General features: G+C 36.8%; 1 protein-coding gene across 1 annotated transcript in view; it reads left to right on the top strand.

Moving 5' to 3' along the window:
* furinb (furin (paired basic amino acid cleaving enzyme) b) overlaps positions 1-14,508 on the top strand; it is a 115,147-nt gene that overhangs the window by 56,344 nt on the left and 44,295 nt on the right. Inside the window, exons 4-6 of the mRNA XM_044124731.1 lie at positions 3,719-3,814; positions 5,955-6,083; positions 10,722-10,798. Of these exons, the coding sequence (XP_043980666.1) occupies positions 3,719-3,814; positions 5,955-6,083; positions 10,722-10,798 (302 nt within the window). The remainder of the gene's footprint in view (positions 1-3,718; positions 3,815-5,954; positions 6,084-10,721; positions 10,799-14,508) is intronic.

Raw genomic sequence — 14,508 nt, 5'->3', positions numbered from 1 at the left:
TTTTGATCCAACTTGTACATTTAAAACCTGACCATTCTACAAATATCTGCCATAAAGCCATAGTGAATGTTTATATTTTTAATTGGCCTTTAAAATGATTGAGAACTCTACAAAACAGAGTGTTAAGAAGTTTGGAATTATAATGGCGGGAAAATTTTAAATAAATTTTTAAAGTTCTGGCATTTGAAGCCCCTGTGTCATCGAGAGTTTGTAAGAGATTCAGTGATGATCAGATCGCAATTTTTTGGAAAACTTTGACCTGATAAAATATAAATTTTTCTGACAGATCTATAGTTAAGTGTTAAATTATTTTTTTCTTGACTTCCTACCATGAAGTTTAATTAATTTACATATGTTGATAGTAGAGGTAAAATTATCTTTTGTGTGAGAAAAGAACACGTGCAAAACTGTTATTTTAAACAACATATTAACCCATTTAAAATGGACTTATTGTATTTCTTTAATTTATTAGCAGATACCGACATTATTAGTCTCTATTTGTATTCCTTGTAAAAAGGACATTTCCAAAAGGTTGTCAACATCTCCAAATCCTTAATAAAACATGATGTAAAACATCCAGTCTTTCTTGTGACTAAGTTTATTTTTAAGTCGATTTGCTGCTTTGCCAATTTGACAAAATGTCTCCATGGTGATAAGAATATACTTCTTGTGAAAGACAGTTTCCTTTTTGTAAATTTGAAAAGGTTGGGTACAAAGTGCCTAAAATTGCACAAGTATGAAATGGTGAACAAGTGAAATCGATAGCACCCAGTGAAATCTAGTTCTAAGTTGTTGCAGCCTGAATGAACAGTTGACATGCCTCAGTAGAAAAAAAATATTTTCTTTTTAACAGCTTCCTACTTCACCAATGCTGTGGTTGTAGCTAGAATTTCCTCTTAGGTGTTAGGGCCATGGACCAGAAATAAATTGCACAAGTCAGAAAATGTGTAGCTGAAAAGAGTTAGATTCCAGGTAGCTACATTAAAAACTTGTACCTGGTGTTTAATGTCATCAAGAAAATTAACAGTCATAAAGTGATTTCCATCCTTTCCAAAGATTGCCCAAATATAAAAATATTAAAAAAAAAATAGAAATGAATAGACACATGGACAACCGAAGCCCTAATTGGGTTTAGGTGGAGTGAACTGAAACAAGTGAGGCTTCAGGATAAAGTCTGAAAATGACTAAAGTCTAGAAGACATTTTATCCCTTTTCTAACTGGTGACTAAGGATACGTACACATCTACACACACTCACCAGTTGATCTACCACCAAGCCAGTTTTCACATGTGTTTGGAATCATCCTGTTGGAACACCCAATTGATTCTGTGTTTTAACAATGTCCCCCAAACTGTCATCATGTAACAAAAAGGATTTTGTCAGGATGTTCAATAACACCCCAGGAACTATCAAAGCTCAAATCTAAGCTGAAAGTCGCCAGAATGCCTGTATCATTGCATGATTAATGTCAACATGGATTAACAGGGTCCTTCTCTAAATCTACACCTTTGAGGATGATTGAAATGGCGAGTCAGAGGAGGCAAAGATACTGTGATACACCAATACTGTGTGTACATTGAGAATCCAGTTTCTCTAAATTGACCGTGGATGGGTATACGAGTATAAATGGTTGTCCTTCTCTCTGTCTAAAGGACTAACAATCAGTTCACAGAATTTACTCCTCTCACTTACTGTCATCTCACATTTAGCGAGGTCCATTTTATGGGTAAAACTGCCGGTGAATGTCTTTTTTCCCCCTTCTAACACGTCCAGCTACAAATCAAAACCTCTGATCTGTTGTTTCCAGTCTATTTTTATTACAAACAATAGCAGCAGGTTCCCTCCTCAGTAATCAAACGGTAAACATCCTCAGGACACTTGGCAAAAATGAAAGAAAATTTTTATTGCTCATGCAAATTGCCCTCCTAACCCATGCTGAGACCTCCCTTTACTTTTATGATTGCTGCTTTGTGCGCTGGTGTATGTCAAGTCTTTGTCCTTGCCCTGGACCTCAGGGTGCTTTCTTTCTCTGTTCTTAAGTATTTTAAATTATTTGGTTCTAAGGATACAATCATATTTGTTCTGTTTTCATAGTGAATGGTTTTACAGAAAGAATTTGAAACACCCATCTGTTTTACTTGCTGGTCCTTTCAGAAGGTTACATACACTAATGAAGGGTTAACTGCATTCCATGCTCTTAATGCTCGATTTGACTGTTTTGATTATGAAATAATAATATAAATGCAAACACATGTATTCAAATATTATTGCATTTCACTTATGCATAATGCATTTTAATGACAATACTTGGATGAATGAGCTAAAATTGTGGATTTTTTCTAATGGATGAATTGACTAAATTATTCATGCTGGCTCAAATATATGCAGATGACCACTCTGAGTAAATGTCCTCTAGATAGTAGTGAGTCCTCTTCACAATTATCCATTCCTTGTAGCCTAATTCGCTTAATTCTGGGTGTATTTTTGACCACTCCTTTTATCAGCATGTTGAAGTTAATTTAAATTAGTTGTTTCCTGACACAAACTAAGTTTTAAGCACAGTACATCGATTTTGAATAGTCTTGATGTTGAACCTCTCCATAAGCATAATTTTCATTGATTTGAAGCGTTCAAGAATTCAGAGGCAGTCCTCCATTTTCATTATTTCACCAACTTTATGCAATTTAACGGTTTTACTAGAAATAGACCCACACAACACTACTAGTAATAGATGGCATTGTATTGGCTTCTGAAGTTTGAATGCTTAGCTGAATCTCATTCAAACATTCTTCCAACCGTGGCCAAATTTCTTAATCTCTCTTAATCTGATAAAAGATTTTGTCCTCCAGAAGGGAGGTAGCTAGTCCATAAAGTCAGCTGCAAATTTAGTGGTTCTTGATGTTGTCATTTTGAAATTTTATATAAAGATGACAGATTGAAGCAGATAAACCAAACTTTTCCACAACCTTAAATTCCTGCAGGACAGTGATCATAAAAATGCAGCAGGACCTTTGGAATAGAAACAGCAGACAAACTTTAAGCTTTTAAAAATCTACAAAAGATTTTAAATTAACTCTACCTGCAAAAATAAGATGTGAAATATCAACCCAGAATTATGCCAAAGGTGTGTTAATGGCTATAAAAATGTGTGGTTAAGGTGAAACTTGGTCACTTTAAACCAAATATTAGTGAGGACATCTATACATATTTGTATATTTAATTTTGACTACGTATGTTTTAGAGATTGTCCACAGTAACTTCAAAGTTAAATTTTATTGAAGTAATTTGTTATGCAATAAATAAACTGATTTCAATTAATTTTTTTCTTAGACCAAAATTATATTAATGCCCATGATGAATGTATGTGAACTATAAATTAATGTAACCGGTATTATTTATATAATATGTTTGATGCACTGGTTATTCTTTGAAGAACACTAAACAGTGCAGGAGCCACTGTTCTTCTGGAATCGGAGCAATGAAGCAAATCCGATTTTCTCTACATCTCTGCTTTTCTGTTTAGTTATTACTTTCTGAACCCAGTTGGGACCATGTTTTTCGCTTGTCCCTAGTCTTGTTTGACACTGAAATCACATCTGAAACAGGAACATTAGTAACAACAAATATGATGTGAGGGCAGCACTGTAAACTGTGAATTTTCCTTTGCGTGGGTTTATTTATTTTTGTTTGTGTGTGTCTGTGCGTCTGGGCACTCCAGGTCCTGTGGGCGGAACAGCAAGTGGTGAAAAGAAGAAAGAAGAGGGATATCTTTGAAGACCCCACAGACCCAGATTTTTCCAAGCAGTGGTACCTGGTAGGTTCTGGCCTCCCTTCTCATTTAAATATATGATGCAACAGTACTTAGTATGTAGGTATGTGCTTCTAACATCACTGAAGGATAGTACTATAAAAAAATAAATTTAGGTATAAAGTATGAAGACTAAATAATAGAGATGTGTGTATTTATTTATATTGTTTTGTATTTGAATTTTATGAATCCTTGTCATCAGTCAACTAATACGAAATTGTCCCATTGTGCATTAAACTCGCCCATTCATCTGTCATCTTGATCACCAGCAAGAGTTTTGAGGTAAAGTGTATAATTTATAACATCTCAGGATGTTGACTGTATATGTATCACCTGTAAAACATTAATACTGTTTGCTTCTTGTGCTTTGTCTTTTTATTATTCACAGCCTTTCTTAGAAATGCTCCAATTCGCCCCCCCCCCCAAGTCTCTCCTTTTTGTTCCTCTTCATTTACCTTAAACTGGTGTCACTGCAGCAGACCAAACATGACACAAGACAACAGCGAATGGAAGTCATGAAACTGCTTCTGACATTTAGCATTAGACTTTAAAATGTCTGACTGTCTTAACATGGTTTTCCTTTCAAAATATTCTACCCAACTGTGACTTCAGAAATAAGGGGATAATGAAGCTTCTTTAGTCTGAGCCACATGTCACAGAGCAACTATAGCTGTCTTGGCATCACAACAATTTTACAGTAGTGAGAGTCATCAAACAAATGTTGATATCAGACAAAAGTAACAGAGCAAATGCAAAAAAACAAAAACAAAACAGTTTTTTGGTGAGCCCATTTCTCAAGTTCCAAAGATATCCAGACCAAATTTGTGTTATTTGAAAAAATAACTGCCTCCCAAACCTAAAGAGTTGTTTGGTGGAAATGACTGCCATAAAGCATTTGCAATAACCAACAATCAGTCACTGAGGAGGAATTTTAGCCCACTCTGAATTGATTTGTTAATGTCATATTTGAGGATTTAGTGCTGCCTGTTAAAGCTCACAACTTAGAAACTAAAGCCTTTCCTCTGCCTACATCCCCAAGAATTCTGTGTGGTTCTGGATTGGACTTCAGTGAAATTATTGAACATTCTATTTACTGTATTTTTAATGATATTGATCACATGTCAGTTCTCTATTAGTACTGATCACCTGTCTATTGCATCATCTGGTTATTGTTGCCCAGGCCTAGCAGACTTTCACTTTATCGCCGCATGTCTGACTGCTGTGTTGGTTTTATTGCAGATGTAGCACTTTCCACATATTTCAAATAAAATGCAGGAGACCATCAAAATGTTGTTTGGGAAATGTGAGACAGGCATTTTTTCCTTTTTGATTTGAAGAGGTTTGGCCTGTTTGACCTCCTATGAATGTCATTTTTGAACAGACTCTTTCTTATCGTTGAAACACTGGCCTTAACCTGAGGCAAGTTCTGCAGTGTATTGGATGTTGTTTTGGATTTTTTTATTTTTTTTTTCCTACATTTCTGCGTAAATCATTAATGCACTCTTGGAGACTTTTTTCTCTCTTTAGTTTCTTTAGTTGGAAACATAATGTGTTGCATTCCATTATCCTTTGGCCAATTCCATGTTGTCAAACAAGTTTTAAATCAGTGATTTTTTGATAGTGGTTGCGATTATGAATAAGTTTTTAAGTCACCTTGTCTTAAATGTCACTACCAAGTAAACTGGTGACATTGGTTTAGGAAGACAGAGATAATGTGATTTGAGTAGTCAAAATGTCTTCCTGCACTATGATCCTACACATAAATAGAAATAGCATGCAGAGCAAATCAAATATTAACCAACTGAGATATTTCCAGTGATATAATCACTGGAGGCTGACTCTTGAGTTGACTCTAAGATTATGTGTTCCTTCCACTCAAAAGCTCAAAGACTGTTATTTTTATTAGAAGCCAAATACTTCCAAAAGGATTGCTGAATTGCAATAAGTTGTCTTTCTTTTTTTTTCCATTTTGTACTTTCATGTTAAACATTGCTGTGTTTTTTCAGTGATCCAAATAAAGGGGGGGGGGTTCAAATCATTTGAGCTTTTCTGTCGCTGACAAACACTTTCTGGTGTTTTTTTTGTTTGAGAAGTGTGACTCAAAGCAAATGAACACCTAATCAAAAGGCTTTTTTTTTTATTTCAGTCCAATCCAACACATCAAGACTTGAATACAAAGGCAGCCTGGGCTCAAGGCTACACTGGGAGAGGTGTAGTGGTGACCATTTTGGATGATGGGATTGAAAAGGACCATCCTGACCTCCACAGCAATTATGTAAGTTAAAAAGGCTAAATGCACCAGATTCAACTGTAGCTTAATTTGTCCCAAATCAGTTATTACAATGTACCCAGATAAACTAGTTCACAACAATCCTCTATTTTCATAAACAGAATTGAAATCAGAGAAGACTACTGTTGGTTTTTGAGGTATTAAAGTCAAAAGCTTTGTATTAGTGACATTGGGGTTTAAACTTTTATTTATAATATCTATTGCATATGTTACAGCTATATTTTATTTATTTTCAGGATGAGTGTTTACACCCCGGTGTATTGCTAGACATGTAAGATTAATGGGTGAGCAACATGTGTTTTCAGTGTCATGATGCTGCCCTTTATATTGCCACAGTCTAACCTGCTCTGTTGGAGGCTGTTGTTATATAACCTCCAGATTGTCAGCAAAAAAGCAACACTTTGCAAAAGCTTTAGTTTGCAAAATATATGTTGGTGATAACAATTCTGAGCTGTAGGGAGCTTGTTGCATAAGCAAACAACTTAGTTGAATTTATGCAGTGCCGTGAATTAGGAAAAGCAAAAAGTCACAGGACAAGTGAGCACAGGCTATTTTAGACATGAAGTGCATGGAAGTGCTTAAACATTGTTCTTAATATTCAGTGTACTGCTGACAGTACAAGCAGGGGTGATTGTTACCTATATAGGTCCCTGGGTAGAGCCCCCTTTCTGCTTCCAACACATACATAAACAACCAAGCCTTTACATTAAATGAATTTGACCCATCTGTATATAGATTTTTTTCTACACTTATATAACTTAAATAATTAAAAATGTCCAAATTTGATCCAGGGAAATTGGTCAATGCCTTTGTCTATTCTACTTTGGACAAGTGAAATTCTGCTCTAGCTGTGGGGCCAATTAGTTCCCTAAATACCACACAACAGGCTCAAATCTGCCCGACCAAAGTATTGACTGGTTCTGGACTGATCACATATCTCCTGTGCTGGCATCCCCAAATTGTCTCCCTATGAAAATCCTATTTATCACATATAAAGCTTTTAATGGCCAGTTTTCATCCTACATTAAAAATCTCATTATTTCCTATCACTACTCCATAAGTCAATGCTCACAGCAGGGCAAAGGATTTCTTCCTCCCAGACTTTTTAAGCCCTCAATGGGAGGATGGGAGTTTGCAGCTTTTTGGATCCTTTCATGTGGATCAAGCCTCTTAGTGTGGGAGCACAATACTGAAACACTTTTCCTTTAGTTTTCTGCCTTGTTGCCTTTATATTTACATATATTGCTGTATAACTAATTGATTTTATGAGAGGTACCTCATGTATCCATACCCCTTTTAGATTATTTTTGTGTGTGCGTGCGTGTGCATGTGTGTGTGTGTTGGACCAACACAAATCTGCTCAGAATTGTAAATGGGAACAAAATTCTTCATTATCCAACAGCCAATCAATACACTGTAAAACCCAATTATGTTGCCTTTTCAGCTGCAAATCTCTTAGGGTATTCCTCTACAAGCTTTGCACATCTAGAGATGTGTTTCTTTGCAAAATGGCCCAAACTCAGAATAAATTGAGTGTTTCTGTGAACACCAATTTTCAAATTTTGCCACTGATTTTCAATTAGGCTTGGATCATCCTAACATACAACAGTACATTCAAATATTTGAATGTTTTTTAATCAGTCATTTCAGAAAGTTAAACTCATAGATTTCTTTAATTACAGCCTTTGTTGTATTTTTGGTGGTTATGACTTTTAGATAATGAAAACTTATAATTTAGTGTTTTAGAAAATGTGAATATTGAAAAACAACTCATATCCATAGATAGTTGAGTGGGAGGAAAAAGTGTGGTAGGTAGACGTTTCCCCTACCATAAGTCAATTTAAGAATTTTGGGGGAAATTCAGAAAAAGGCACTACACAGAGATGCATCCTTCAAAGGAACTACAAATGTTGCATTTGTCATGTCAATGCAGACAACTGCAGCAGTATCTTACCTGATCTAAGGATCTAAGGAGATAATCCAAAGTCCTCTTGACTACAGCAGGTGAAATGTACATTTTACTTGCAAATCAACGTCCCAGACTCTGGAGGAACCAGGGAGAGGCATAGAATGTATGGGACTTAAAGTCCAGTGTGAAGTTTCCACAGCCAGTGATGGTTTGGGGTCTCGTTATCTGCTGGTGTTTTGGTTTCCTGAAGTCTACAGTCAATTCATCCATCTACAAGAACATTTTACAGAACTTACTTATGGTGACAAGCATTATGGAGATGCTTACTTTCCTTTAATAGCAGGACTTGGCAAACTGGTTGATTGCCAGTGATGTTTACTGTTCTGTATTGGTCAGCAAACCTTCCTCACCTGAACCCCATGAAGAATCTATGGGATATTGTGAAGATGAAGATGAGAGATACCAAATCCAACAACATAGATGACCTAAATTGTAGCAGATCAGGGCAAGGAGCCAAAATTTAAGTGTAGTTTTAAAAATTTGTTAAATAGCTTTCTGGTGAAGAACAGGAAACTCCTGGAGAAACTCTCAGGGGAATTGAAAAAAGGAGACATGGGTTAGTGGCTGCTGAAGATCCAGTGACAAGCAGAAAACTCAGAAAAGTGAGCCTCTAACCTTTTCAGAGACCAGGAGAGGGATTGGTATAATGAGCAGCAGCCTTTAGTTCTTAGATAAAGTAAGATGGGAGTGTGGTGATGTTTCCACAGGCACATTGTTGAGTGGAACAGGTGCCTTTTACCCAAACATTAGATCTCACTGAGATGAGAGGCAGATCCATAGAACAAGCAAGGGTCAGGCAGACAGACAGATCCGTGAATCAGGCATGAGACATGAGATTGGTGTCGAGAAAACAGAAGTCAGTGAAGTAGCCGATAAGATCAAAACAAGAAAAAATAGAAAAAGTAACTTGGTTGTGATCAGGCAGAAAAGGAATGCTGGAGAGCTGCGCATAAAGGTAGGAAAACAGGTGCAGGGAATAACTTGATTACTGCAGAGAAACGGCTTGCAGGTGCAGCAGAGGAACGATGAATGAAAGAGCAGTAAGGCTTGCCAGAATTATGACATGACGCAGCTTTGGCAACATAGGCTTCTTTTCCACCTGAGTGGAGCCACAGGCAGTTCACCTCCATGGTGATCTGCCATGGAGGTCCTGATGCTCTTTACAGTTATGGCTGCCACAGCAGCCATAACTGATTGTGCTACTTGTGTAGTACAACCTCAAGAAGACCTGTGATTGTGCTACTTTTTGCAGGCAGGATGCATCAGTCTGTCACTGAAGCTTCATGCATGGGGTGAGAAACATTGTGCAAGAGTGAAGCTATTTTTTGCCAAAAGTCTTTCTGTCCTCCACCTGCACTTGATAAGAGGGGCATCTTAGGTCAGTTCTGGCCTTCCATTTGACTTATCTTATCTTTCTTAGTAGTAGATTAGCTGCTGCTCCACCAAACTACACCATAAAATGGCTGATGCCACCACAAGGTCCAAAACTCCAAAAACATTGAGAGCCCCCTGCACTCCAAAAGATCTCAGTCTTAGTAGGAAGGGTCTGCTCTGACATTCCTGCTGTTATGGCAGTTTTCCCATTTTTGTAAATTATCTTTTGTACTTTTCAATTAAATTATCCTACTTAGTTGCACATTTATTTCAACCTAAGTATGCTTATTTTAATAGCTGTACATTTTTTTTTTTGATTTGGCGGGCACCTTTGAGTGAATCGATATGCTTCCATTTGCCTTTCACTTTGCTGCTTGTACACCTGAGAGATTCCACACTGAGACATATTAAGGGATGCTTCTGTTCTGCTCTATCCCATGCTATCCTTCTCTATTCTGTTTTGTTCTATTGATGTAGTAATTCATGAAAAAAGAGGTCACACCTAACATTGAATGCATGGACCTACATTTTAAAAGCCTGACCTTTCAGATTCCAATATCCTTGTAATTACATCACGTAAGATTCAATATTTTTCAGACAGATTCCAGGAGGCTTTGTTGTCTGTAAGAATCATAGCAATTACAAGAAATAAAGGCTTGAAATATTTCACTAAATTCATAATGAATCTTTATGACTATAGAGTTTCACTTTCTAAAATGAGTGAAAAAAAGTAACACTTTTACAATATTTTAATTCTTTGCAATGTACCTGTAAATCTACTTTAATTTAAACAATTCAAATGCAATTCTGGTTGCTTTTTCAGGGTCATGCTGGAAGGTGAATCTCTGGCACAGGTTCAAATCTACTGCAGCTTCTTCTGGTTTTCTTTCAAGATTGTCCTTTATTTTGATCAGAACATCTTGTTCCACATGTTTCTAGTTTCTTTTTTTTATTATTAAAGTTTTTATTATTTTAGAGCACACATCTATACAAGCTCTCCCATGTCATTAACCTGTTTTCTTGCTTTTTAGTGTGTTCTTTTAAGCTTTGCCTCTGTACTTTATTACAGTTGCTTTAAGCTACAATAGCACTATATGAAAAAATTTGATTAGCGAATAAAAAGTGAATTGGATGACACACTGTGCTCAGTGTGTGGTATGTATAAATTCAATAAATTTTCAGTCAAAAATCCAAATAGGAAGAGGTGAAAGGTTAATTATAAGCTCCTGAAGAGAAATTTGAAATAGCTTGATTGCTATCCTCTTTCATGTCTCTTTTAGGACCCTGAGGCAAGCTACGATGTTAATGATGGAGATGCTGACCCTCAGCCGAGATACACACAGCGAAATGAGAACAGGTAATTCAACAGCAAACACTACAAGACATATTTGACTAATTTTGCTTTTAGTGGGTGCAATATATTTATAATCAGAATAAAGATATTTCGGGGGAGTCTTCTCTTCTTGTTTCACCAAGTGGAACTACACCATTTAGGTTGTAGTTCAGGTTCTCCCATCTGAATTTACTTTTACAAACTATCTTGTTGTAAAGCACTGGTCCATCTTTTCAGCTGAGTCTTAAAAGATTTTTGTTCTTTTCTTTTCTTTTCTCCGCCTGTACACAAGCTGGCTGCTGTAGCAGCCTTTACTGACTGAGTCCTTACAGCCCTGCAGCCACATTCTCACAGATTGTTTGCCTATACAGTGTATGTTTGTTTTCTTCCCCTCCCTGTGTCTCACACTTTTCCTTTTCCAGCCTTTGGTGATCACACTGAAACATGTTTGTCCCAATTAAATCATGCACAGCCATAACTCCACTAAGGACCAATCCCAAATCTTCTTCTCTTTTCCTGCAAACATTGTGGTCTCCCACTGATGAGAAGCTACTCCCAGCTCCAAAATGCACAGCAGGATTTACCCCACTCTCTTTCTTTTCTAGGGTGCCTGTCACCAAGTCTTTTTATATTATTTATTTCCTTTTGTGGCTTCAGACTATAAATTTCACTTGCATTTGGTCATAAGCTGTGAAATAGCTGAAGAGAAATAGAGACATAGTAGGCTTGAGTTTTGTGTAGTGCATTCCTGGTCCACATTTTCAAAAGAAAAAAATAAGAATTGAAAAATCAATTTAAAACTACTTTTGATGGTTTGTACTTCATTAAACCACTGGCACCCATAGTACTCTAAAATATAAATTCATAAGAAAATACAAACCCTTGAATGCATTAAGAGAAGTACATCATTATTCTCATGATTATTTGTAGTTGGTGCCAAGGTAAATGGGAAGATGTAGTCTCCATGGTCTTCTTATAAGACAAGCAGATCACAGCTTAAGCACAGCTACTGTGCTAAAAGTGCTAGTCATGCTTGTGCTATATTTGTATTCATGTTTGTTCTTCAGTTGGATTTATTTGCATTCCCAACAGCTGCAATAAAACACACAAACCTGTAAGAACTCTGTATAGATTAATGGATAATTTGGCAACAGCAACAAAACTAAAAAAAAAACACATGGAAGCAGCTGAGTGTAATGGCCAGATTTGATTTTAAAGTAGCCACTGTTTATCCTGCTGGGAAATACATCATCTCCCACAACTCTGAAGAATGATGGCAAAGCATTTGGTACGTTTTATGCAGTTTGCAGGGAGCCTAATGGATCTTACAGTAGATTTGTATGTCATTTTTATGACTGCAGTTCTGCTGTCGCACATTCAGTGATTCTTTACAGGGGACAGAAAAGTGCTAAGATTGTGTTTTTGAGACTTCTGCAATTGCGACTTTGATGAATCGTTTGCAAACGGTCTCTACCTGTAGTCTGATATATATCACATACTAGAAAAACAAACAGATCCGCTGTTGCTTGAAGATAATAAAAATTTAAGAAGGTCCATTCTGCGGTCTTTGGTCTGAGACTATCAGCAACCGTCATCTCGACGTAATAATTTATGCCCACTCTTCCCTGCAAAAGATCTCCAGGCCTTTTAAATTGTGAGGACATCTCTTGTCCACAGCTTTCTTCATGTGATCTCATAGATTTTCTGTCAGCTTGAGCCCTGCACTCAGGCTACATGACTACCAAAGTTTAATCTTCTTCTAGTGAAATCCTTTTTTGTTGATTTGGATGAATGATTGGACTTACAGTGATGGTAAAAAATGAAATTGTTCTTCATCTTCCTGGTGAAGGACGATCATTGTCCTCATCACTGTTTGCTTCAGCCTCGCCACTCACGTTATCATCCATCACGGTTTGTGGACTGTCAGAGGTACATTCTGGCTGTAAGACATTTAAGGTCGAACTCCTTTTAGCTGAAATGCTCCTTAGGTTTAATCTTTGAGTTGTAATCCCTGCAGGAAAAGTCTAACAGACCTGATGGAAATGGTTCAGAGTCAACACTGGAATCTATTAAGTGTCACTTCTCCAGTGTTGTGATTACAAAAGCCATCAAATTTACCTGAAACTCACATCTCTGTGTTGATGGTCGTTTACTATTATTCTGGTCTTTTTGTGTCAGTCTTTATGATTATCTTCTCACTTGAGTGGCTTGAACATTGACTATATTTTTTGTGAGCTTTAGAAAAATCTTGTTTTTATTTTTGTGACATCCTGCAGTGTAAATGATATTTTCTATTGTCTGGGGGTTTTTTTGTACAGATATTGAAAATGAAATGCCTCACTGGCTGTTTACTTCTACGTTCCTTCATGCATTAATGCATCATTTATTGCAAATTTGTGTCGCAGTTGGTCCTTATGTGACCATGTATGACATTTAATCAATTTTTCTGCTGTGTGTACTTGTCTTAATAGCATCAGCCGGTTTAGAGCACTTGCTTTGTTTCTTGCCCTTGACAACAGTGTGAGTAGCCATCCAGAGCGACCTCGGCTCTCTCTGTCAGTGTGTTGTAGATCCTACTCTGTCCTGCTGATGGAACAAAGTACTATTGGGAGGGATAACTCCCTGACTCTGGTTCACTTAAGCTCCCAAATTGTGCCCTGCTATTACTGCAGAACACTCTCATATCCATACATAGCGACACACTTATCAAACGCTTCTTTCTATCCTTGTCAGTGAAATTGCCAGAGCAATTATTTTAGACTTTGTTGGTTTACAGGCATGAAATTAAAAGCACAGGGTTGTTTTGTCTACAGCATGTGGGGTTACAGTTTGGATAGACCCCATAAATGATACCCTTTGAGTTATGTAAATGAGCAAAGAGTGAAACGGGTCATCAGTGAGTAATGCTCACAGGCTCCTCAAAATGAGTTTATATGAATATATTCATGGGACAACAAAAAGCAGAGGAAAGTCAGAGGTGGGCAGTTTTTAGAGTCACGCAGATACGTTCATTTATATTGGTGACATGCTAGACTGATTTTTCAATTCTCATCCCAAGCATTTTTCTCTGGAGATGCTCTGTCTTGAGCTGACAGTTATTGTTGAAAGAGGAACAGGCTTAGTTTGGGACAGGCTGAAGTATGGTGAGGTAATCAATTTGTGCTTCATCATGAAAATGTTTGTCCTTTTCTAATTTTTTTTTCCTTTTCTTCTTTGTGATGTCAGTGTGATACAGATGTATTGGACTGGGCTGAGCTGGAAGAAATCAGGATTGATTTCACCTCCTGCCCACAGCAGCTGCAAGAGCAAAACTATTTTCAGAAGCCTGTACGGCAGTATTAGCTGGAGATATTATTTTTCACGTTTCATTTTTTTTTTTTTTTATGTTTCATAGCAAGGTTGACAAAAACACTTTTTGTAAGAAATGTAGAGTCATTTCTAGCCAGTTTATTTACCACCATATATATGTGCCTCATAATAAATTGGAATATCATAGAGAACATAACTTATTCATTACACAGGCTTGTCTTCTTCTAGCATTTATTCAGTGACTCGTGCGGCTTACGGGTTATAACAAAAATTTTATAAATTAAAATTCCTCAAAAGCATTTATTGCTCTGGAATAGTAAAAGCACTATTTCAAATTCCAGTCTGTGATCTTTCTGCTTGGTATTTGCATATTCCCCCAGTTCATACGTGTCTTATACATACCTGCCTATATGGTTGTTTGTTCA

The sequence above is a fragment of the Gambusia affinis genome, linkage group LG08 (genome assembly GCF_019740435.1).
Source record: "Gambusia affinis linkage group LG08, SWU_Gaff_1.0, whole genome shotgun sequence".
NCBI lineage: Eukaryota > Metazoa > Chordata > Actinopteri > Cyprinodontiformes > Poeciliidae > Gambusia > Gambusia affinis.
This window is presented reverse-complemented; position numbering and strand designations above follow the sequence as displayed.